Raw genomic sequence first — 26,347 nt, forward strand, 5'->3', positions numbered from 1 at the left:
TGTCAGTCCTACCAGCCCCCAACGTTTGGTGCTTGTTCTAAAGGGCATGTCCTAGGAGTTACTTTAATCTCAAAGTATCACTCTCTGTACAAACAAGTAGTGCAAGTAGCCTGAGCTCAGTCTCCCTATAGGAATATTTTATTACCACTAGATCAAGTCTTTCTATTACAATGACTGATCTGTCTCTGAATCCTGTTGGTTCATCCATCAAAATGCCCTTTTCTTCCAGTTCTCATAGCTAGTGCCCTAAAAGTGACCTGCAGTACCTCCTGCTGAGACGAATGTACCAGCTTCCTAACTAGCCTGCACTCCCTTCATCCACCCAAGTCAGTACCAGACCACCTTGCCTGAAAAACCACCTTCAGTGTGTCTCACTTCAGCAGAAATGTTTCTCAGCTTCCCATTAACCACCACATGAAATCTCTGCTCGTCTGCGTTTTAAGGGTATCTATAGGCTGGGTGCGGTGGCTCCTACCTGTAATCTAAGCACTTTGGGAGGCTGAGGCAGGCGGATCACTTGAGGTCAGGTGTTTGAGACCATCCTGGCCAACATAGTGAAGCCCTATCTCTACCAAAAGTACAAAAAAAAAAAAAAAAAAATGCGGGGCGTGAAAGCGCACGCCTGTAATTCCAGCGACTCCGGAGGCTGAGGCAGGAGAATCAGTTGAACCTGGGAGGCAGAGGTTGCAGTGAGCCAACATCGCGACACTGCACTCCAGCCTGAGCGACAGAGCGAGACCGTGTCTCAAAAATATATAAATAATAACTTTTAAAAAGCGTATCTATAACCTGGTCCCAGCCTGAATTTCCTTCTTCACCCCAACACGTAGCCCTAGTTACATTCTTCTGATGTCTGTAAACAAGCCCAGCCCTTCCTGTTGTGAAGCCAAATTCAGGTGGTTCCTCTTTGCCTGAATGTTTTCCCATTCCACTTACCAGAAGCCTAGTCATCCTTGGGAGGGCTGTACCGGGGTTGCAAGAAGCAACGGAAACGGTTCAGCACCTGCTACCTTCCATCATATTCTCTTCAATAAAGGGGTAACTCCCGCCAATGGCAGTGTAGATTTCCTAACCTCTACACATGGAAGATTCACACCATTCGGGATTGTTGTTTAACTGTTGAGAGAGCACTTGATACTTAACAGCTTACTAGACAGCGCAGGAAAGAATCCTCTGTTGTCCTTTTATGTTATCCTGAACAGTTGGTTGACAGAGTTACTGTAAACACACAAAACATGACTGCCAGGGCTTAGTAGTCAGGAAAGTAGGAACTAGTCCTGACTCACTTAGTAACTATACCCAGGCGAAGCTGCTTAACCTCAGGATTTCGTTGTCAACTGGAATCAACAATACCAACCCTAGGGGTAAAATAAAGATAAATGTGTGCAAATCCTGCCTGCAGTCTCGGGCAAGTCGTAGGTGTCCAAGAACTGTTCTTAGGTAGCCAGCCGGTGGGGACAAAGTCGTGTGCCTGCTGTCCTGGAGGAGGTCCCAAGGTCAGCTTACTTGCAAAGCAAGGGCACGGCGCAGGAGTGCTGAATACGGGTTGGAAGGGCGCTGGCTCTACCCTCCGCTCATAGGCCAGCTGGGCGGCGCTGACCAGCAGCTAGGCCCGGTCTTCCCTAGGAACGGCCCCGGGGGCCCTGGGAGGGTACGAACGTCTTCTTGCAGTCAGGCCTCTGGACCCCGCGGCCGCCCCAGCGTAACCAAAGCTCAGGGGCAGGTGCCGCAGCCGCCTCGTGCAGCGCGATCCCCGCCGGCACCCGGATCTGGGGGAGCCGGAGGCAGGGCCTTCGGGCCGTACCAACTCCACGGGGACAGGGGCCGCCTTCCCTCGGCCGCGCGCCGCCCAAGTAAGGCAGACAGGCAGCGAGGTTGCCGAGGCCGAGGCTAGCCTGCAGTCCTCTTTCTCCCCTGCCCTGGGCGCGGGGTGTACGGCAAGCGCGGGCGGGCGGGACAGGCCCGGGGGCGCCCTGCGTGCCCCCCCGGTTGGGCGCGGCGGGCGCGGGGCGGGGCCCGCGGGGGGGCGGGGCGGCGGTGCCCTTGCGGCGCAGCTGGGGTCGCGGCGCTGTTCCCCGCGCTCTCTTAAGGCCGGCGGGCGGCGCAGGAGCCGCAGTTGTGGCTGTGGCGGCCTCTATAGCGGCTTCAGCAGATTGGCGGCATCAGCACCAACACCAGCACTAGCAGCATGTTGAGCCGGGCAGTTTGCGGGTGAGACGAAAGGGGACCCGGTCAAGGCCCCAAGGGCGAAGGGGCGCGCGGCGGGCAGGGCCTCCGCGGCGATGGCGACAGTGGCCGCACCGGGCCTGGCGGGGCCGGGGCACCTGCGGGCGGTTCTCCCGGGAGTGCGCGGCGCGGCGGCTGGAGCGGGGATCCGCAGGGAGGGGACGCGGGGTCTCGGGGGACGCCGCGCGCTGCCGTTCCTCGGCAACCCAGCCTGCGTAGACTGTCCCGCGGCGCGGACTGACCGGGCTGTGCTTTCGCGTCTTCAGCACCGGCAGGCAGTTGGCGCCGGCTTTGGGGTATCTGGGCTCCAGGCAGAAACACAGCCTCCCCGACCTGCCCTACGACTACGGCGCCCTGGAGCCTCACATCAACGCGCAGATCATGCAGCTGCACCACAGCAAGCACCACGCGGCCTACGTGAACAACCTGAACGTTACCGAGGAGAAGTACCAGGAGGCGTTGGCCAAGGGTAGGTTCCAGGCTGAGCGGCGGGAGGCAGTCCCCGACAGAGGCGACCCCAGGGGACCCGGGCCCCACACGAATGGGCCTCTCCGTGGGGGAGAACCCGCTTCGCGTTTGTACCGGTTCCGAGTTTTCCAGGCACAGTAGTCTCTCTTAAACACATGGTCTACCTCGTTGTAGAAGGAGTGCCTCGATGGGTTTGAACACACTTCTGTCATCTCAGGGAACTTGGGGTCCTGCGAAGGAGTTTGTCTTAGTGTTGTAAGCCACATTCCGTTACCCATATTGCCAGCACTAGTGAATTGTAGGGCCTGAAAAGAAAGCTCTACTGTGTCACTCGTTTTTTTTGCAAACTAAAATTGTTCTTGTTGTATAATGTGTTTTGGCGAAATGTTTGGTCTCTCAGGTAGGTGTGCCAGCCGTTTGCAGGAGGGCTGAGAGCGCCTGTCCACTGGCGGCCCAGACATCATCAGGTCCGCAAGTGTCTCTGAGTGTCTCTGAGTGTCAGGGTCACCTCCTGATAGAAGTGGGAGTGGCGCCTTGCTGCCAGGTCACACTGAAGGTGGGAGACAGGAGGACACTACTCCGTGCTAGGAACCGTGGTCCTGGTCATCTTCCTGAGAGCAAACAGGGTCGGGAGTCCAGCCTAGGACTTGGAGACTCCCTGCGTCCCCAGCAACCCTGCAGGGGAAACTTCACTGAGCCCACTTGTTGACTTCAGGTGGGAGAAGAGGAGGCACACCACTGTGGTGTGCGTTACCAAAAAAGCAGTAACCTAACTGGTAAAGCAGTAACCTAACTGTGGAACAGTTCAGGATCTTTAGACTGGATACTTTTCTTGATTTCAGTTAGGGGTCAAAGTTCACAAGGAAAATAGCCCTTCAGTGGGAAACTGAAATAGGCTTGTTTTTATTTACTATTTACTCATATTTGTAATGCAATTAAAAAATATGGCGTTAACTTTTTTTTTTCCCCTCAAGAACTTGGTTGGTAAAACCAGGGGTATGTGGACTTTTTGAGTCTGGGCCGTTTGTGGGTGTGTATGGGAATGTTATGTTTTAACGTTTTTTTTACAAAATAGTAGTGTCCTCTTAATCTATTCGTTAGTAGTATGCGCAAGGAAGATAATCAATAGTCATGTTTTCAGACTCTGTATTGCTTGGTAAGCTAGGTAGTACAAAGTGTTTACTTTTCCTTAAATGTTTTGAATTTCGGGGTTATGAAATTTGTTGAGTAATTTTTTACGCAGTGACATCTTGTTGACTGGAGGCATCTAGTGGAAAAGTGCGGTATTTCAGCCTGATTGTGTTTGAAGTAAATGACTAAACTAAAAGAGGAGGAAGTTACCACATTCTGGAAGATTTGCTTGAGACAGATGAACCTTGAATTACGGGAAAAGGCCCCGTGATTTAGGAAATAACAAATTTGGGAAACATGTAATGGGGAGAGACTGGGGAATACCCCAGTTGTGAAAGTAATTCCTGTAAGGCAACATCTGACACCCGGAAAGCTTTCTCTTCGGTATTTTAAAAACAACTTAATTTCAGTCCTTTACTTCTGGAATCAGAGCTTTACTTATGTAATACAACCCACTGGAAAAAAGCTTTATATTTTACTATATTGTTTATAAGTGAGTATCTGCAGAGCTTTCTTTTACTTAAACATATTTTTAAAATTATTAAAAAGTTAGATTTTCTTGTTTGAAATCTTGGGGAAAAAAGGTAAAACAATGTCATAATCTCATCACATGTAACTGATTAATGAATATTTTTCAACCCAAAGCATTTGACTTTTATTATTATTTGAGGCAAAAACTAAACTGAAGCCAAATAAAATGTTGAATTTCAGAAAAGTGTTCTTAAAAGCAGATATGAAGCCCTCAATTTTTATTAATTTTAAAATGAGTAAGCAAACTGTAAGATGTTAAGATTATTAAATTATCTCTCATTAAGCATGTATCTTTCCCATTTGAAAAATTGAGTTACTATTGATTTATTAAAAAATAATAGAAAACTTACATTTATTTTTAGGGTGACTCTCAATCAACTTTAATAAGGGAAACACAGTTCTATAAGAAAATTATTTGTAAACCTAGCAAAGGAAAAAAAAAGTTGGTGTCTTTAAATAACCCTTCGAGATTAGCCATGTATTCAGATATCACTTGGTCCTCTCCTCCTTTCTGAATTGCTGAACAACTGGAGCTTGTTTCAGAAAGCAGCATTGCCTATGTATGTTCCTTTTTTAAAAAATGTTTTTTTAAATTTTATCTAAAAAATAGACGGGGTCACACTATGTTGCCCAGGCTGTTCTTGAATTCCTGGGCTCCCCCACCTCAGCCTTCCGCAGTGCTGGGATTACAGGCGTGAGCCACCGTGCCTAGCTAGACATATGTTTTTTTTGTTTGTTTGTTTGTTTGTTTTGACGACGGAATCTCGATCTGTCCCCCAGGTTGGAGTGCAGTGATGTGATCTCGGCTTACTACAACCTCCGCCTCCTGGGTTCAGGCAATTCTTCTGCCTCAGCCTCCTGAGTAGCTGGGATTACAGGTGCACACCACCACGGCTGGCTACTTTTTGTGGTTTTTTAAGTAGAGATGGGGTTTTTCCATGTTGGCCAAGCTGGTCTGGAACTCCTGACCTCAGGTGATCCACCCACCTTGGCCTCCCAAAGTGCTGGGATTACAGGTGTGAGCCACGTCACCTGGCCTTGTATGTACCTTTTTTTCTTTTTCTTTTTTTTTTTTTTTTGAGACAGAGTATTGCCCTGTCGCCCAGGCTGGAGTGCAGTGGCGCAGTCTCGGCTCACTGCAACCTCTGCTCCTGGGTTCAAGCTATTCTCCTGCCTCATGCTCTTGAGTAGCTGGGATTACAGGGACGCGCCACCATGCCTGGCTAATTTCTGTATTTTAGGGTTTCACCATGTTGACCAGGCTGGTCTTGAAATCCTGACCTCAAGAGATGTGCCCGCCTCGGCCTCCCAAAGTGCTGGGATTACAGGCTTGAGCCACCGCGCCCGACCCAGACATGTGTTCTTAATGTACACTTTCAGAACAGCAGTTGAGAACTTTTTCCAAAATGTAAGCTCCTTGAGAGCAGAGCTCTCAGTGGGTCTCTCTGTCCTTTACTTTGCTTCTCTGGTATCTTGTGGATAATATGCATGAAATATTTATTAAACAAGGGGATTTCCATTTTTTTCTAATATTAATAGTTCAGTTAATCTGTAGCATCTTGAAGACATAGAAAAGAATATTTTATTTTGCCTACTTGTTTGACAAGGTACCCATGCAGTATGCCAGGAGTTACAGGGCCTATCGGGACGGAGTAAAGGGTCTGGGAGGGTGGCAGGGAATTGCTAATTCATGTATGGTGTTTAGAGAAGGCTTCACTGATGGGGTTGATGCTTCAGTGGAGACTTGGAGGAGGAACAGGAATGCAGCATGAGGCTGTCATGGGGAAGACTGTTTAGCAGAGGCAGCAGTGCTCAGCTAGCCTTGAAGGGAACATCTGAGTTGGTCATGTGAGTGCAAAAATGCGTGTGGATGCAGCTGGGTAAGCACGTGCTCAATGACGGGGTCAAGTGCAGCGCCTCTTGGTGGTGAGAGTAGCTGAGTGTAAGCACCTAGGGTTCACTGCAGTGAGAAGGAGAGCTTTTGGAGAGGGCAAAGCCCATTCCCCTCCCAAAACTGAGGGAATAGTGGCACCAGTGCGGTGGGAGATACTGGTCCTCTGTACCAATGAGGTGGCAGTAGAGTTAGGAAGAAGGGATTGGGTTCTGCTTGTGCTGTATTTTGTCTTTCATTTTTCCCTGTGTGCTTTTATATAGATTGGATGTATTTTAAAGGTAGAGCTGGCTTTGCTAATGGATATGCTGGTGGATTGGATGTGGGGTGAAGGGAGAGGAGTCAAAAATGACATCAGGTTCCCAAGGATGTCCTGAGGGACAGAGCTGGCATTTACTGAGATCGGAGGGGACAATAGGAGGACTTAAGTTTGGGGTTGAACATCAGGAGTTCAGTTTTGAGTATGTTGAGTTTCTTGTTAATGGGACTTGGAGATATTTCCCAATGAATGGTTGTCTGTCTTGAAAATGAGAGTTGAAAGTTTTCTGTACAGTCTGTGTGTTGAGCCATACATTTTGGCATTCTATTATTTTATTTGATTGTCCTCTTTGGTGTTTCATTTCCTGAAATCTCTTCTATCTAAAAGACCCTGAGCCTAGCAGCCAGGAGTGAATTTTCTAGCTTTTCCACCTCTGCTAGGCCCTTCATCATGTCTGGGACAAATAATTTTGGAGGGAGGTAAATTTTAGGACAAACAGGGATGTTATGGATAAGCTGGTCCCATTATCTAATAGCTTACAAAGAAAAAAATATAATGTATAAAGTGGTTGAAAAAGTAAGAGTTATAAAAAAAAATGTGTTTGCATTTTAACTTTTCAGGAGATGTTACAGCCCAGATAGCTCTTCAGCCTGCACTGAAGTTCAATGGTGGTGGTCATATCAATCATAGCATTTTCTGGACAAACCTCAGCCCTAATGGTGGTGGAGAACCCAAAGGTTAGTATATATTGGTGCACCCTTATCTTCATCTTGTGCACAGTAGGAGTCAATGGTTGATTTACTTACGTTACCTTATAGTTGTTTTTTTTTTTTTTTTGAGATGGAGTTTTATTCTTGTTGCCCAGGCTGGAGTACAGTGGTGCAGTCTTGGCTCACTGCAACCTCCACTTCCCGGATTCAAGTGATTCTCCTGCCTCAGGCTCCCGAGTAGCTGGGATTACAGGCGCCTGCCAGCATGCCTGGCTAATTTTTGCATTTTTAGTAGAGATGAGGTTTCACCATGTTGGCCAGGCTGGTCTTGAACTCCTGACCTCATGATCTGCCTGCCTTGGCCTCCCAAAGTGCTGGGATTACAGGTGTGAGCCACTGTGCCCAGCCTAAGTTACCTTATTCTTACCAGAGGTATCATAGTGGCATATTTTTCATAACAACGAGTACGATAAAAGTTGTAACTTTCAAAAGGACACAAGTAGGAATGGAGAATGCATTCATGGAGTTAGGTCATAAGATTTTATGTTCACACACACATAGAATATCACATCAACTCCACCTTCTGGTTTCTGGACTGTACTACATATTAGGGAAAGACTGAGAAACTTTGTTTTATGAAGTTTCTTTTTGTTTTGAGACGGAGTCTTACTGTCGCCCATGCTGGAGTGCAGTGGTGTGATCTCGGCTCACTGCAACCTCCGCCTTTCAGGTTCATGCAATTCTCGTGCCTCAGCCACCCAAGTAGCTGGGATTACAGGCATGTGGCATCACTCCTGGCTAATTTTTGTATTTTTAGTAGAGACAGGGTTTCACCATGTTGGCCAGGCTGGTCTTGAACTCTTGGCCTCAAGTGATCCACCCACCTCGGCCTCCCAAAGTACTGTGGTATGGATATGAGCCACCGCGCCCAGCCTAAAAAAGATGAACTTTCTGTTTACTAGTTTCTAGGGCCTGGATTAGATAGTTAACCTTCTGTACCTTTTTTCATCTATGTGATACAGGGATAACAATGGTGGTGTTTTGAGAATTAAATTACAGTGTCATTTGCTATTTTTCACTCTTCCTAACTGATAAAAAGTCAGTTGTTCCAGGAAATTAGGTTTTCTGGATATTTTTTAAAAGTGTTCAGGGAATGAGGAGAGGACAGGGCTAGATGATCTTGTTCGCTATCACTGTTTCCTTGACTTCCTGTGTAGCTTGTGGAGGCCCAGATGACTTCAATTATCTTCCTCACCCAGGGAAGGCATGAGGCCTAAATGTAGTTCTTCTCTCTTGTTTCTGGGCTCCGGATATGCACGCTAAGTTTCTGTGGTTTTATTGTTCGTTTTTAATCAGTGTTATGGAAGGCAACCTATCTTACGCACTTGAAATAAGCAATTTCATTTTAAGGTAATGATGACTGAGGGGAGTAAGCATGGGAAACTGGGCAACTTTTTATTTTTGTTTTTGTTTATTATTATTTTTGAGATGGAGTTTAGCTCTTTCGCCCAGGCTACAGTCAAGTGGCTTGATCTTGGCTCACTGCAACCTCCGCCCACCCCGGGTTCAAGCGATTCTCTGCCTCAGCCTCCCGAGTAGCTAGGATTATAGGTGCCCGCCACCGTGCCCGGCTAATTTTTTTGTATTTTTAGTAGAGAAGGATTTCTCCATGTTGGCCAGGCTGGTTTGAAACTCCTGACCTCAGATGATCCACCCGCCTCAGCTTCCCAAAGTACTAGGATTACAGGTGTGAGCCACTGTGCCCAGCCAACTTATTTTTCTTCTGAGTTCAGTCTTCTAGACTATCAGTTAATACTTATGAAGTTTTGTCAGTTATCAGAATATCAGATATATTCATATGCAACCAATGGTTTTGGTACACTGCCATTTTTTTTTAAATCTGTACCATTTCATTCCATCATTTGTGCTTACAAAGATGATTACTTTTAAACCCGTAGAATAAGAGAAGTGCGATTTTGACCCAGTTGATTTAGTTGATGTGACTAATCTAGAATTATATTCTGTATTGCTACAGAATAAAAGGGTTGTAGCTCTTAAAGTATACCCTTAGTTCAGTCATAGAGAAAATCGCCCATTTTAAAACAATGTTATCAAGACAGAAGGATCTGGGCTGCCTTGGATAAGAACAATAGCTTTATTCCCAAATAGAGACATAGAAGAAGCAGGGTAGAAGTCAAGGGAAAATTTTCTATTCAGGGAAAAGAAAAAGCTAACAGAAGTAGTATTTCTTTCCTAACAAAAATAGCACAGTGAGTGGGGAAATCCCTCTAACATGATTCATTAAAAAATGTAAACTATGCAGCTGAAGGCCATTATCCTAAGCAAGTTAACCCAGGAACAGAAAACCAAATGCCACAAGTGGAAGCTAAACATGGGGTACTTATGGACGTAAAGATGGCAACAATAGACACTGGGGACAGAGCAGGGAGGGAGAGAGAAGGGGAGGGGGTGAAAAACTGTTGTGTACTAAACTCACTACCTGGATGATGGGATCAATTGCACCCCAGACCTCAGCATCACATGATAACCCACGTAACAAGCCTGAGCATGTACCCTCTGAATTTAAAATAAAATTTGAACCGGGTGCGGTGGCTCATGCCTGTATTCCCAGCACTTTGGGAGGCCAAGGCAGGTGGATCTCCTGAGGTCGGGAGTTTGAGACCAGCCTGACCAACATGGAGAAACCCTGACTCTACTAAAAACACAAAATTAGCCAGGCGTGGTGGTGCATACCTGTAATCCCAGCTACTCGGGAGGCTGAGGCAGGAGAATCGCTTGAACCTGGGAGGCGGAGGTTGCAGTGAGCCGAGATTATGCCATTGCACTCTAGCCTGGGCAACAAGAGTGAAACTCCGTCTCAAAAAGTAAAAAATTTAAAAAAAAATGTTTAAAAAACGAAAACATGTGAATTAAAATTGTGCAACTTAGATCCAGGTGTCGCTTTCTAATGTCTAGTTTCTTGGGCCCTATGACAAAAATATTTTAATACATGTAATACAACATTTTTTGTAATTGTTGAAATCTGTTCATTTGTGGGTGTTTTTGGATTTTTTTAAAATAGGGGAGTTGCTGGAAGCCATCAAACGTGACTTTGGTTCCTTTGAAAAGTTTAAGGAGAAGCTGACGGCTGCATCTGTTGGTGTCCAAGGCTCAGGTTGGGGTTGGCTTGGTTTTAATAAGGAACGGGGACAGTTACAAATTGCTGCTTGTCCGAATCAGGATCCACTGCAAGGAACAACAGGTTAGATTTAAAAATTGTCATTTCATTTGGGAGAGATGCTCTGCTGTAAAGCATTCAACTAGAAATAAGGAAACCCAGCAGTGTTTTCACTTACGATCATGTAATACCTTGTGCGAATCTTAACAGATAACACTCAGAATCTTGTGTAAGTAAAAATGTTTTACAAGTCCTGATATTTCATAAAATAAGTACATGTAATTTTATAGGTACGTTAACAAAAATGTTTTGCATTTATTTATTTATTTATTTATTTTTTAATTTTTTCTTTTTTTTTTTTTTTGAGATGGAGTTTTGCTCTTGTTGCCCAGGCTGGAGTACAATGGTGCGATCTCAGCTCACTGCAATCTCCGCCTTCTGGGTTCAAGCAATTCTCCTGCCTCAGCCTCCTGAGTAGCTAGGATTACAGGCATGCACCACCATGCCCGTCTAATTTCGTATTTTTAGTAGAGATGGGGTTTCTCCACGTTGGTCAGGCTGGTCTCGAATTCCCTACCTCAGATGATCTGCCCGCCTCGGCCTCCCAAAGTGCTGCGATTATAGGCGTGAGCCACCATGCCCAGCCTATTTATTTATTTATTTTTTTGAGACAGATCTCACTCTGTTGCCCAGGCTGGAGTGCAGTGGTGCAATCTCGGCTCACTGCAACCTCCGCCTCCCGGGTTCAAGCGATTCTTCTGCCTCAGCCTCCCAAATAGCTGGGATTACAGGCATATACCACCATACCTGGATACTTTTTGTACTTTTAGTAGAGATGGGGTTTCATCATGTTGGCCAGGCTGGTCTCGAACTCCTGACCTCAAGAGATCTACCTGCCTCAGCCTCCCAAAGTGCTGGGATTATAGGCATGAGCCACTGCGCCTGGCCTAAGAGTTTTTTTAAATGAATGTTTTACAGTTAGAACCAAATTCTTTATTTACCTCACTTAATTTCTGAAAACACTGTGTCCTCCAACTGCTCTGTGTTCCCAAAGATTAAAATTAGCCTTGCGGAGCAGAGCTGTTTCCTCATAAACCCCTGTGAGTGCCCAGACCCTTTGGAGGAGATTCTCAGGGGGCCTCTGCCCACTCCCACGGATGTAATACCCACTTCCTGCTGCTCCTAAGACCACCATGAGGAAGGCTGAGAATTGGCTCTTGAATGAATTTGTTGGTATTTTTAAGAATAGCTATTAAAATACTGTTATTAATTTTCCTAAGTCTATTTTATTTATTGTTAGTATTTGTCACATTTTGTTTGTAAACAATAAATTTAAAATATTCTATAGGAATATTCATTCTTATCTAGATTTCCTATTTCTATTAAAAAAACAAGTGAATGAGATTGTTACAAAGGGTAATTTTGTATGGGTGGAATAATAAAAGTTGAACGTGAGAAGATGCAGTGTTTTAGACTGAAACTGATGGCTCGTTCTTTTTTCCCCTTCTTTCTAACAGGCCTTATTCCACTGCTGGGGATTGATGTGTGGGAGCACGCTTATTACCTTCAGTATAAAAATGTCAGGCCTGATTACCTAAAAGCTATTTGGAATGTAATCAACTGGGAGAATGTAACTGAAAGATACATGGCTTGCAAAAAGTAAACCACGATCATTATACTGAGTATGTTAAGCTCTTTATGACTATTTTTGTAGTGGTATAGAGTACTGCAGAATACAGTAAGCTGCTCTATTGTAGCGTTTCTTGATGTTGCTTAGTCACATGTTTCATAAGCAACTTAATGTTCTGAATAATTTCTTACTAAACATTTTGTTATTGGGCAAGTGATTGAAAATAGTAAATGCTTTGTGTGATTGAGTCTGATTGGACATTTTCTTCAGAGAGCTAAATTATAATTGTCATTATAAAACCATCAAAAATATTCCATCCTTATGCTTTGGGGACTTGCAGGGATGCCTTTCCAATCCTATTTCATTGCAGTTATAGAAAATCTAGTCTTTTTGCCCCAGTTACTTAACAATAAAATATTAACACTTTCCCAAGGGAAACCCTCGGCTTTCTATAGAAAACTGCACTTTTTGTTGAGTAATCCTCTGCAGTGATACTTCCGGTAGAAGTCACCCAGTGGTTTTGTTATGGTCAAATGTTCCTGAATAGTTTTTGCAAATAGAGCTGTATACTGTTTAAATGTAGCAGGTGTAACTGAACTGGGGTTTGCTCACCTGCGCAGTAAAGGCAAACTTCAACAGCAAAACTGCAAAGAGGTGGTTTTTGCAGCAGGAGAAAGGAGGATGTTTCTTTGCAGGGCACCAAGCAAGGAGAATTGGGCAGCTCATACTTAAGACCCGATCTCCATGATGACTTCCAAGCTAGAGTTTTTAAAGGCAGTGGTAAATTTCAGGAAAGCAGAAGCTAAAGGCAAAATTATAAATCAGTTGAGATCGGGTGCATTCAGGGTGGAATGGCTGTATACCAAAATTGTAAATCAATACATGAAGCTTATGTATTGGTTTGGCCTGAAAAGTGAAGTGGGCGGGCTTACAGGTTATGGTGGATTCAAAGACTCCCTGATTTGTGATTGGTTAAGGAAGCAAAGCTTTGTCTAAAAACTTGGGGTCCACAGAAAGGAACAAAAAGGTCGGGCCAGGCCCCTCAGCAAGAAACTTAGAACAAAGAACGGAGGTCAGAGTTTAGTCCCTGGTGTTCCCTCTTATCTGATGTCTGTGTGAATCCATTTGGTGGGGGTCTGGGTTTCTGAAAAGTAGCTCAGGGACACACGTTAAGGATGTTTCTAGGAGACTAACTTCCCTGGCTATTGTTTGAAACTGTATTACCTTCTTGCTTATCAGGTTGCTCGTTTACTTCTCAGGGCTAGCTAGGTGCCTGGAATTTTCAGTGAAGGAACTCAAGATTTTCCTTTATTTCTGTGCTTGTGGGAATCCCCCTGGCACACCCCAAAGAGGGGTCCCTGCTCCATCTCACAGGGATCTTTTTTTATATTTGGCTTATCATGCATTTCCCATGTTGTTTCATCATCTCCCTAATTTCCTGTTTTTGAGTATTTCATTTGTTTCTAATTGTTATTACAGATCATGCTGGGGTGGGGTGAGTAACTCTGTGCACATAGGTTTATCTCCTATTGGAATATTTTCTTTATATAGGCTTTTTTTTTTTTTTTTTCTGGAGACGGAGTCTTGCTCTGTTGTCCAGGCTGGAGTGCAGTGGCGTGATCTCGGCTCACTGCAACCTCCACTTCCCGGGTTCAAGTGATTCTCCCACCTCAGCCTCCTGAGTAGCTGGGATTACAGGTACATGCTACCACGCGCGGCTAATTTTTGTATTTTTAGTAGAGACAGGGTTTCACCATGTTGGCCAGGGTGGTCTCGAACTCCTGACCTCAAGTGATCCATCTGGCTCGGCCTCCCAAAGTGCTGGGATTACAGGCATGAGCCACGGCACCTGGCCTATATAGACTTTTCTCTTAAACCTATTTAGTAATGTTTTCCCAAGTTTATTTTTAATTTTTAATTTTTTCCCCAACCTTATTTTTCTATTTTTTTTTTTTTAAGGAAAAATGGGGTAACTTAGCAGTTTCAATATTGAAGACTGAAGTTAAAAAAAAATTTAAATTCAAGGTACTTTTAAAATTCAATTAGAAAAGTAGTCTTTAAAAATTACTAGAGACGGGAGTACCGAAACTGTGTGTGTGTGTATGTGTGCGTACGCATGCTCGTGGATTGGAAAAACTTTGGAGACTGATGGCTTTTCATTATATATGTATCACAGTGAAACGGCTTTTATGTATCATGTAAGATTACTACTTGCCTCTCTAAACAAGGTGGTGACTCTGTGTAAGTAGATGGGCAAGTGGAACCTTTTGGAAGATGAGCTTTTGAATATAAGTCGTCTGCTAGATCATGGTTTGTATTGAACTAACAAGGTTTGCAGATCTGCTGACTTACATAAAGCTTTTTGATTCCTACTAAGCTTTAAGATTTAAAAAATAATCAATGTTGAAATTTCTATGGGGCTCTATTTTTGCTTTGGCTTTCTGGTGAGAGAGTGAGGAAGCGTTCTTTCCTTCACTAAGTTTGTCTTCTCTTCTGGATAGACTGATTTTAAGAGACTGAGGGAATTTACAAACTAAAGAATTTAATCATCTGGTGGAAAAGGAGACTTTAAGATTGTAAAACAGGCTGGGTGGGGTGACTCACATCTGTAATCCCAGCACTTTGGGAGGCCAAGGCAGGTGGATCACTTGAAGGAGTTCAAGACCAGCCTGGCCAACATGGTGAAACCGTCTCTACTAAAATTACAAAAAAATTTTAAAAAGATCGTTTAGCTCTGTTTTTCATAATAGAAATAGAAAAAGTAAAGTTGCCTTTTCTTCTGAAAAGAGCAAGTATTGTTCAGACCAAGAAGGGTTTTTGTGATTGAATCACCAGTGCCTGTCCTAGTCATAGCTGTGCTTCAAAAATCTTAGCATGATTAGTGTTGGAGCAAAACAAGGAAGTAAAGCAAATTCTGTTTTTGAAATTCTGTTGCTTGAACTATTTTGTAATAATTAAACTTTGATGTTGAGAAATTACAACTTTATTGTACACTTCATTGCAGCTTGAAATTCATGCTCTTAAAGTGAGATTTGAGTTTCTATTGAGCACCTTTAAAAAAGTAATACCAAACCATAAAGTTAAAATTGATGTATATTGAGTCATATCTAAAACCAGGTATAAACGTAAATTGTATTTCCTGTTTTAATTTCAGGGGAACTACTGTTTGGGAAAGCTATTATTAGGCAAATGTTTTAAAAATTACTGTTTCTCATTTTCAGTCATACCCTAATGATCTCAGCAAGATAATGTCCTGTCTGCTAAGATGTGCATCAAGCCTGGTACATACTGAAAATCCTGTAAGGTCCTGGATAATTTTTGTTTGATTATTCATTGAAGAAACATTTATTTTCCAATTGTATGAAGTTTTTGACTTAATAAAGGAATCTGTCAACCATCAAAGAGGTCTGCATTATGCTTGCATGTCAAAAACATTAAAAGTCCTATAATGTTCTATCATTTTCACTGAGTTTCCGTGGGAAAGGAATTGTAAATAATAGGTAGTTGAAATACTACTTTTAAGACCAAGAACTCTATCTCCAGTCATATCTGTAATAACATCATCTGATAACATGAAAGCATAGTATTAGGGATATAGGACAAAACCAAAGTGTTTTTGCTGTTGTCACATACCACTCAATACTTTTATACCAGATTGTCTAGTGGACACCAGCTGGATGTCCTATAATTCAATTCTGATACTATCTACCTGGAATTGAAGTCAGATCCTACAAGTGGAGGGCTCAGACCACAAGACTGCCCCCACTTCAGATACCAATCACAAGTCCCTGTACTTCTGACTGGCTATAAAATGGGGTTCCCGTGACCCCTTCCTTGGTTTTGATTTATTTGCTAGAGCAGCTCCCAGAACACAGGGAAACACTCTACTTATGTTTACCCATTTTTAATTTTATTACTTTATTAAAACTACATATTGGGTACAATACTAATTTACTGTAAAGGATATTTCATTTATTTATTTATTTAGAGATGGAGTCTCACTGCGTCATCCAGGCTGGAGTGCGGTGGTGCAGTCTTAGCTCACTGCAACCTCCTCCTCCTAAGTTCAAGCGATTCTCGTGCCTCAGCCTCCCAAGTAGCTGGGATTACAAGTGTGCACCACCACACCCAGCTAATTTTTGTATTTTTAGTAGAAATGGGGTTTCACTCCGTTGGCCAGGCTGGTCTCAAATTCCTGACCTCAAGTCATCCACCCACCTCAGCCTCCCAAAGTGCTGAGATTACAGGTGTGAGTCACCGCCTCTGGCCTGTAGAGGATATTTTAAAGGATACAGATGAACAGCCAGATGGGAGAGATGCACAGGGCAAAACATGTGGGAAGGGGTATGGAGCTTTCATGCCTTCTCCACACCATCAGCTACCCAGAAGCTCATCTGGACCCTGACTCTTTGGGGTTTTATGGAGGCTTCATTATGTCAGCATGATTACCATTGGCCATTGGCAATTAACTCAACCTGCAGCCCCTCTCCCCTTTATGGAGGTTGTGGGCTGAGGCTGGGAGTCCAAACCCTCCAATCTTGCCCTGGTCTTTCTGGTGAGCATCCCCCCATCCTGAAGCTACCTAGGGGCTCCCAGTCGCCAATCATTTCATTAGCAAACAAAAGATACTTCAAGGGGTTTAGAGCCAAGAGACCAAGCAAGGATTAAGACAATATATATATTTCTTATAAATAACATGATCACAAATAGTATTTTATATATTTCTCATAATAACTGGGTGTGGTCGCTCACACCTATCATCCCAGCTACTAACAGGCTAAGGCAAGAGGATCACAGGCCCAGGAGTGTGAGGCTGTAGTGAGCTATGATTGTGCTACTGCACTCCAGCCTGGGTAACAGTGTGAAACCCTGTCTCAAAGTTCTTGTAGCATCTTAGAACATTAACCAACCACAGAATATTGCCTTCACTCTGAAAAAGTAATCATACTTTTACAAGATGTATTTTACATAAAGTTCTGGTGATATTTTACTCTGGTCATTGGAATATAGGAGCTTACCACCTGGTACCACTCTTCTTAGAGTGGTATACTATTTGGTATAGTACCGGCATACTATTTGGAAAGGGATGTTAAGTTGGCATGACCTGTCTAGGGTGAATTCATGCCGTCTGCTTTCATCGTGGGCTTTATAGTAATGAGAGTGCTTCTGTTGTCAAGATGATTCTGGGACATGTTAAAAAAATGAAGGTGTCTCAGTGTGTGAAAAGGAAGGAGCATGAATGCTTTCAAGTTCCTGTGACATGCTCGTCATCTTTCAGTGTGTCCCATTGTTGCACCCAGTAGTCTCGATGCGCAGTGTCACGGGTGATTCCAAGTTTGTCTCTCTGCCCACTATAACATGTGCTCCATGAAGTCCCAGAACATGAGGTTCTTGTTCATTTGTGTGTCTGGGTCCATATCCAAATATTAAACACTGTGACTAACTGTATTTATCATTTTGTAAATATGGGTATCTCCAAGGCTCAGAAGTTAACACAGCATATCCACAGAGAGGATTGACAGCATGGCTGTGGTGACTGGGAAGGCCTTATGCTTGCTTCTCCTTCTGCTGCTTGCCTTTGTGTGGGCATGGAAAGAACATTGAATTAGGTACTGGAAGGCCTGGGTCCTGGTCTTGGAGATTTTACCAAAGCACCTGTGGGATATTGGTCAAGATGCCTGGTTTTAGTCCTGCTCCTTTGCTGTGAAAGAGAATCTTAAGGTGCCAACTCTGGCATTTTATGGCTTTCTCTGTGTATTGACTATGATTATATGGATAAATGGATATTATTAAATCATCATGTCCTTTACAGAAGACATACAACTTATATCCTTTAAACAAAGTTCTCCAACCAGTAGGGTACGCTTGCTGGTAGTGCTCGCAGCCGGCACCATTCTTCACTGGGGCTCAGAGTGGATGCCCGGAGGAAAAAAAAATGAATCTTTTAGCTCCTAGTTACTATTAGCATTTTCACCAGAAAACAATTTTTAAAAATGACACAAATAAGTCTTCACCTATCAAGGCTGAGTGTGGTGGTCTATACTTGTAATCCCTGTACTTTGGAAGGCCAAGGCAGGAGGATCTCTTGAGTCCAGGAGTTTGAGACCAGCCTGGGCAACAAAGCAAGACCCCATCTCTACAAAAAGTTAAAATTTAGCTGGGCATGATGGCACACCCATGTAGTCCCAGCTACTTGAAAGGCTGAGGTGGGAGGATCCCTTGAGGTCATGAGTTGGAGTCTACAGTGAGCTGTGATTACAGTGTGAGTCTACACTGCACTCCAGTCTGGGCGAAAGAAACCCTGTCTCTAAAACAACAGGCGATTCTCCAAGGAAGATTTTTTTTTTTTTTTAAAGTCCACACCTCTATTGATGATAACCTTGAATGTAAATGGATTAAATTCTCCCACTTAAAAGATATAGATGGACTGAATGGATTAAAAACCACCCCCATGACTCAACTATATGCTGCCTATAGGAAACTTCACCTGTAAAGATGGATAGACCAAAAGTGAAGGGATGGAGAAAGATAGTGCGTAAAAATGGAAGCCAAAAAAGAGCAGGAATAACTATACTTACGTGAGATAAAATAGACTTTAAGTCAAAAACTGTAAAAAGAGAGAAAGAAGGTCATTATGTAATGATACAAGGGTCAATTCATGCAAGATATAATTGTATTTTTTTAATTAAGAAAATTTTTTTGTAGAGATGGGGTTATGCTCTGTTGCCTGGCTAGTCTCAAACTCTGGGTATCAAAGTAGTCCTCCTGCTTTGGCCTCCCAAGGTGCTGGGATTATAGGCATGAGCTACTGTGCCAGGTCTGAGGATATAATAATGGTAAATATATATATGCCCAACACTGGACCACCCAGATATAAAGCAAATGTTATTAGATTTAAAGTTAGAAATAGACTCTAATACAATAGTAGTTGAGGACTTCACTTTACATCGGACAGATTTCCTAGACATAAAACCAATGAACATTGGATTTAAATTGCACTTTACACCAAATGGACCTGACAGACATTTACAGAACATTCTAATAGCTGCGGATCACACGTTCTTTTCATCAGCACATGGAACATTCACCAGGCTAGTTCTGGAACCCACTTCCTGCCTTAGTGTTCCTTCCACAACAGTGCATGATAATTCCGACAGAATGCCTTTCATTTGTACCTTATTAGCTGTGGGGGAAAGCTTTTTCATGTACAAAAATGCTGTAATTTTCTGATTTAATAAATTAACTCCACTAATGTTTTTATTTGCTTCTTGGTATACATGTTTTAAATGTATCCTTTCATTTCTTCATGAGTCCCAAAGTATATCATTGTTTACAAAACAGTTTTTTACCCCCTAAAAAGCTTATTTTTATTTGATTAAGCTTTTCTGTAAGAATGCCTGGGATGTGGCCGGGTGCAGTGGCTCACGCCTGTAATCCCAGCACTTTGGGAGGCTGAGGTAGGCAGATCACCTGAGGTCGGGAGTTCAAGACCAGCCTCACCAACATGGAGAAACCCCATCTCTACTAAAAAAAAATACAAAATTAGCCGGGCATGGTGGCCCATACCTGTAATCCCAGCTACTCGGGAGGCTGAGGCAGGAGAATCGCTTGAACCTGGGAGGCGGAGGTTGTGGTGAGCCGAGATCACACCACTGCACTCCAGCCTGGGCAACAAGAGTGAAACTCTTTACAAAAAAAAAAAAATAAAAAGAATGCCTGGGATGAGCCCAAAGTGAACATACCCCTGCAAAGAGGGCAGATGAAAAACGGTGTGTGGTTTTAATTTCTATTTTGGGGGGACTCAACCATCAAATGGTTAAGGAGTAAGAATCCTTACATGGTTCTTGTAAACAAATCAAGATTTTGGTTTGGGGGGGTGTTGAAAGTGACATTTTCATTTTTTCAGACAAAATGAGATATTTTGGGCCAGGTTCGGCCTGTGCATGATGTATGCCAAGTGATCAATTTTCTCACTTTGAGTGTGTCAAACCTTCTGTCCCAAGAGTCACTCCTTCTCCAGGGCTTTCCCTTTTTTTTTTTTTTTTTTTTTTTTTGAGTTGGAGTTTCATTCTTGTTGCCCAGGCTGGAGTGCAAGTGCGCGATCTTGGCTCACCGCAACCTCCGCCTCTCAGGTTCCAGCGATTCTCCTGCCTCAGCCTCCGGAGTAGCTAGCATTACAGGTATGCGCCACCACGCCCGACTAATTTTGTATTTTCAGTAGAGATGGGGTTTCTCCATGTTGGTCAGGCTGGTCTCGAATTCCTGACCTCAGGTGATCTGCCTGCCTCGGCCTCCCAAAGTGCTGGGATTACAGTCGTGAACCAGCGCGCCCGGCCTTCCGGGCTTTCTCTATCCCTTTCAGCATCAATGTCAACATGTCAGGGATGGTCTTTATTTCACAGTTTCCTTCTGAGACAAACTCCTTGAACGTGTAGCCTTCAGTCCCGCTTCTTTCTCACCTCGCATCCGCTGATCTTGCCGCTGCAGGTTCTGTCCCATGCCACGCCCAGTGTGTGTTTGAACACCGTGCTGAACATTTGTAGTTTTGTGTGACACATTTTTCATGAGTCATCCCTACAGCAATGGTCCCTAATCTAGTGATGGCCGCCTGTCCCAAGATGGGATTCCCTGGGTTTCCTCCCTCAAATTTTTAAGACGACAATTTTAAAAGACAGTTGGTTCCTCTCTTTATTACTGAGAACTATTAAATGTCTTTTTTTTTCTTTTTCTCTTTCTTTCTTTCCCTTTCTCTCTTTTCTTTCTTTCTTTCTTTCCCTCCCTCCCTCCTCCCACCCTCCCTCCCTCCCTCCCTCCCTCCCTCCCTCCCTCCTTCCTTCCTTCCTTCCTTCCTTCCTTCCTTCCTTCCTTCCTTCCTTCCTTCCTTCCTTCCTTCCTTCCTTCCTTCTTTTCTTTCTGCTTTCCTTTCCTTTTCTTTTCGTAGACAGAGTTTCGCTCTTGTTACCTGGCCTGGAGTGCAATGGTATGATCTCTGCTCACCACAATTTCTGTCTCCTGGGTTCAAGCAATTCTCCTGCCTCAGCCTTTGAGTAGCTGGGATTACAGGCATGCGCCACCACGCCTGGCTAATTTTGTATTTTTAGTAGAGACAGGTTTTCTCCATGTTGGTTAGGCTGGTCTTGAACTCCCGACCTTAGGTGATCTGCCCGCCTCGTCCTCCCGAAGTGCTGGGATTACAGGCATGAGCCCCTGCCCCCGGCCAAATGTCTTTCTTTTATTTAAGCCAAATGGTTCTCATTCCTGGGTACACATTAGAGCCACTTCAAAGGAGTTTTACCCAAATAATGATGCCAGACTCCACCCATGAAACACTGATTCAATCAGTCTGAACATGGATATGGGCCTTGCTCTGTCACCCAGGCTGGAGTGCAATGGCACACTCAGGGCTCACTGCAGCCTTAACCTCTTGGGCTCAAGTTATCCTCCTGTCTCAGCCCACCCCTCCCAAGTAGCTGGGACTACAGGCATGTGCTAGCACACCTGGCTGATTTTTTTTTTTTTTTTTTAATGTAAGTAGAGATGAGGTTTCACTGTGTTGCCCAGGCTGGTCTTGAACTCAGCTCAAGTGATCCTCCCACCTCGGCCTCCCAAGTGTTGGGATTATAAGCATGAGCCACCATACCCAGCAACAAGTGATTCTAATATACATCTAGGGCCAAAAATCACAAACGTGGAGCTTCATTGTGAGAGAGACCAGCCCAGAAAAGCATGAAGTAAGCCCAGGCCGATCACTCTCCACCCTGTGCAGGACTGCTGGATGGGCGCTAGAGGTGGACATCTGCTCTTTGGCTGCTCAGCACCTGTGGGAGACATGGCTGCTGTCCACCAGAGGCTTAGGTTTCCCTCCCATTGTGCAGAGTGGCTGCTGGGAGCGGTTGCCCAGCCAGGTCTGACTTTTGCAAGACTTCCCTACACACAGTGGGGCCCCATGGCTAGTTCTGTATGTGACTAGAGGTGGTGGAGAAATGGGTGTGTCTTCTTAATCTTCTTCACCCACTTCTGCTGGCTTGAGTGCTACTATTTTATTTTTTTGTTGGTTTTAAAATTTTTTAAAATTTTTTTTTTCTTATTTTTTACATACAGATGGGGTTTTGCCAAGTTTCCCAGGCTGGTCTCGAACTCCTGAGCTCAAGCAATCTGCCCGCCTTAGCCTCCCAAAGCACTGAGATTACAGGCATAAGCCACCACGCCTGGCTTAGTGTTAGAAATTTAGAAGCCACTTGTTGAAGCTGGCACAGATACAGAAGAGAAGAAACCCGTTTCCTCAAATCACTGCTTCAAAGAAAGCTGCCCGATCAAGAACACACAGATTATGTGAGTGACTGGGCATGGTGGCTCAGGCCTGTGGTCCCAACTACTCGGGAGGCTAAGGTGGGAGGACGGCTTGAGCCAGGAAGATCCAAGCTGCAGTGAGTTGAGATCATGCCACTGCCGTGCAGCCTGGGTGGCAAAGCAAGACCCTGTCTCAAAAACGAAAAAGTATGTGAGCAGGAAATAGCACTTTAATGTGTTCAGATATAGAAATGTTGAGATTTGCTTGTTACAATAACTAACGTTACTCATCATCTAGCAGCCATCCCCTCTGTCTGATAAAGCACCCTGCTTATTCTTTGGGGAAGCAACTTCTTTGCGCTTCATCAGGGGTTGGTAAGATTGTTTATCTCTGTGCTCTGTGGCTTCCTCTCCCCAGTTTGACCCATTACTTTGGCTCACAACCCAGACTAGTCATGTTCTCCTTTTATTTTTTGGATGCATGATAAGTTCAGAGATGGGCTCATGACTCAAATTGTGCCAATGAGAATTGTCCTGAAGCCTCAGCATATGGGCAGTGGGAAAGATTCCCCTTTCTCTGGACTCCTGTGTAGAGGATCTGTGAGATGGTGCCACCTCGTCCAGTATATTGAGGAAGGAAGAACCAAGCAATGGAGAGACGCATCATCCATGGCATTATATGAGTCTCTGCGTCTAGCCGGGCCTGAAGCCCATCCTTGGGTTTACCGGTTATGTGAGCTGAAAGTTCACTAATATTATTGTGTTCAATTTTTGTTTAGTTCCTTATTTTGCTTAAGCTACTCGAGTTGAATTTTTGTCTCTTGCAGTCAAAAGAGTACTGACTTACACTCTTCCCCACTACAGTTCCAGCTCCAGCCTCCACTCTCTGGACTTGGTAGTTGATACACCCTATCTCACCGCTGCACTGGAGTGGTTAAGAGGCGTTCAAAACTCACTTGCTCCAAAGTGAACTCTGGATTCTGCCAGTTTCCAAATCTGTTCATCTCCGAGTCTTTCCCCTCAGTGAATGGTAACACTTAATTGCTTGAACTCAGAGTTTAGGTTACTCTTTTTTTTTTTTTTTTTTGAGATGGAGTTTCACTTTTTGCCCAGGCTGGAGTGCAGTGGCTCAATCTTGGCTCACTGCAGCCTCTGCCGAGTCCCAAGTTCAAACGATTCTCCTGCCTCTGCCTCCCAAGTAGTTACAGGCATGTGCCACCATGCCGGGCTAATTTTGTATTTTTAGTAGGGACAGGCTTTCTCCATGTTGGTCAGACTGGTCTCGAACTCCTGACCTCAGGTGATCCACCCGCCTCGGCCTCCCAAAGTGCTGGAATTACAGGCATGAGCCACCGTGCCTGGCCTAGGTTACTCTTAGGTCTTCTCTCTCTCTCCCTTCCTTTATCCAGTTTAGCAGCAAGTCTACCTTCAAAATATAACCTTCTCCTCCCTATGCTGTCTCACCTGCATTTCTCCAAAGGCCCTGTAAATGGTCTTCCAGCTTCCATTCCTGCCTCCCCTTAATTCATTCCTTATATAGCAACCAGGAGAATCCTACAGTTGGGCATTCTTCTGCCTGAAACTGTCCAGTGTCATTCTTTTGCTCTTACAGCCTAAAATCCTCTACCAAGATGTTCACGGTCTTGCACGGTCTGGCTCTTGCCTGCTTCTGCACTCTCATCTCACACCTTCCCCCCTTTGCTCAGTACGTGCCAGGTATTCTGGATTCCGTCTTTCCCAGGCCACCTGCAGCCCTTTTGCACATTTGGGCCTTCGAACCTGTTGTTCTCTCCATCTAAGAAGTTATTCCTCTTTCTTTTCATGGCCCCACTTCCCCAAGAGGCCTCCCCTGACCATGCTATTTAGTCTATTATTTCCCTCATAGGAGATTATGTCATTATCTTAGCTATTTACTCTTTTATTGGTCTATTATCTGTCTCTCCCCATTAGAATGTAAGCTTCAAGATGACAGGAACCTTGTACCATAGCTGACTCTCCTGGCACTGTGTCTAGTACATAGTCGATGCTCAGATATAAACTCTCCTCTGCCTGTGGCAGGCCCTGAGAGGTTCTAACAATGCAGTTTGAAACCCCCAGACTAGAAATTGTCTATGGGCCCTAATGATTCCAGGGTTAATGATTCTCCTGAACTAAAGCATATCAAATATGATATCTCAATTAATATCACGTAGGTTGGAGTGACAGAGAGATATATAGCCATGTATTGTGGAATTGTAGCTGTCTCCATGGAATAAGTTTTCCAATAGGAAGTCAACAGTGTTTGTCTTAGTTAGCTTAGGCTGCAATAACAAAATATCATAGACTGAGCGGCTTAAACAAGAGACAATTATTTTCTCATAGTTCTTGATGCTGGACTTCCAAGAACCTGGCAAGGACTCTCTTCCTGGTGTGCAAACAGCTGGCTAAATTTTTGCTGTGTTCTTCACACGACAGAGAGAGCAAGAGAGAGAGAGAGAGAGAGAGAGAGAGAGCGCTACAGTCCTATCAGAATCAAGCTGTTCTCTTATAACTTCATTTAATCTTTTTTTAAAAAAATTTTCCATAGGTTATTGGGGTACAGGTGGTATTTGGTTACATAAGTTCTTTAGTGGTGATTTGTGAGATTTTGGTGCACCCCATCACCCAAGCAGTATACACGGCACCCTATTTGTAGTCCTTTATTCCTCGGTCCCCTCCCACCCTTCCCCCCAAGTCCCCAAAGTCCATTGCATCATTCTTATGCCTTTGCATCCTCATAGCTTAGCTCTAACATATCAGTGAGAACACACAATGTTTGGTTTTCCATTCCTGAGTTACTTCACTTAGAGTAATAGTCTCCAATCTCAGCCAGGTAGCTGCAAATGCCATTAATTTATTCCTTTTTATAGTTGAGTAGTATTCCATCATACACATGTGTGTGTATATATGTATGATGGATGTATGATGGAACATATATATCACAGTTTCTTTAGCCACTCATTTATTGATGGGCATTTGGGTTGGTTCCACAATCAAATTGTGTTGCTATAAACATGAGTGTGCTTGGGCCAGATGTGGTGGCTCACGTCTGTAATCCCAGTATATACATATTAGTTTCTTTATCTACTTGTTGATTAATGGGCATTTGGGTTGGCTCCACAATTTTGCAATTGCATATTGTGCTGCTATAAACATGTGTGTGCTTGGGCCGGTTGCGGTAGCTCACGCCTGTAATCACAGCACATTGGGAGGCCTAGGGGGGTGGATCACCTGAGGTCAGGAGTACAAAGTCAGCCTGGCCAACATGGTGAAGCCGCGTCTCTGCTAAAACTACAAAAATTAGCTGGGTGTGGTGGTGCATGCCTGTAATCCCAGCTATCTGGGAGACTGAGGCAGGAGAATTGGTTGAACCTGGGGGTGGAGGTTGTGGTGAGCTGAGATCACGCCACTGCACTCCAGCCTCGGAAACAAGAGTGAAACTCCATCTAAAAAACCAAAAAACCAGGAGAAAAAAAACAAAAACAAAACAAAACACGTGCAAGTATAATAACTTCTTTTCCTCTGGGTAGATACCCAGTAGTGGGATTGCTAGATCAAATGGTAGTTTTACTTTCAGTTTTTTAAGGAATCTCCACACTATTTTTCATAGTGGCTGTGTGTCTGGAATTGGTTCCTTCTGGTGGGTTCTTGGTCTCACTGACTTCAAGAATGAAGCCATGGATGCTTGTGGTGAGTGTTACAGCTCTTAAAGATGGTGCATCTGGAGTTGTTCGTTCCTCCCGGTGGGTTCATGGTCTCACTCTCTTCAGGAGGGAAGCTGCAGACCTTTGCAGTGAGTGTTACAGCTCTTAAAGGTGGTGCATCTGGAGTTGTTTGTGTCTCCTGGTGGGTTTGTGGTCTCGCTGACTTCAGGAATGAAGCCTCAGACCCTCGTGGTGAGTGTTACAGCTCATAAAGGTAGTGCGGACCCAAAGAATGAGCAGCAGCAAGATTTATTGTGAAGAGCAAAAGAACAAAACTTCCACAGCCAGGAAGGGGAGCCAAGTGGGTTGCC

The 26,347-nt window shown here is 44.2% G+C and overlaps 1 protein-coding gene and 1 long non-coding RNA gene across 2 annotated transcripts in view; one reads left to right on the top strand and one right to left on the bottom strand.

Annotated features, from left to right (window-relative positions):
- Positions 1-1,075, bottom strand: part of LOC144340255 (uncharacterized) — a 6,848-nt gene extending 5,773 nt beyond the window's left edge. Inside the window, exon 1 of the long non-coding RNA XR_013416151.1 lies at positions 937-1,075. This is a non-coding gene — a long non-coding RNA (uncharacterized LOC144340255). The remainder of the gene's footprint in view (positions 1-936) is intronic.
- Positions 1,076-2,110: 1,035 nt separating this feature from the next.
- SOD2 (superoxide dismutase 2) lies at positions 2,111-15,426 on the top strand. The gene is given in 6 exon segments (NM_001032805.2): positions 2,111-2,211; positions 2,493-2,695; positions 7,127-7,243; positions 10,299-10,478; positions 11,912-12,076; positions 15,246-15,426. Coding segments are annotated over 5 exon segments (669 nt in total). The 5' UTR covers positions 2,111-2,188; the 3' UTR covers positions 12,058-12,076; positions 15,246-15,426.
- The last annotated feature ends 10,921 nt before the right edge of the window (positions 15,427-26,347 follow it).

The sequence above is a fragment of the Macaca mulatta genome, chromosome 4 (genome assembly GCF_049350105.2).
Source record: "Macaca mulatta isolate MMU2019108-1 chromosome 4, T2T-MMU8v2.0, whole genome shotgun sequence".
Classification (NCBI taxonomy): Eukaryota; Metazoa; Chordata; class Mammalia; order Primates; family Cercopithecidae; genus Macaca; species Macaca mulatta.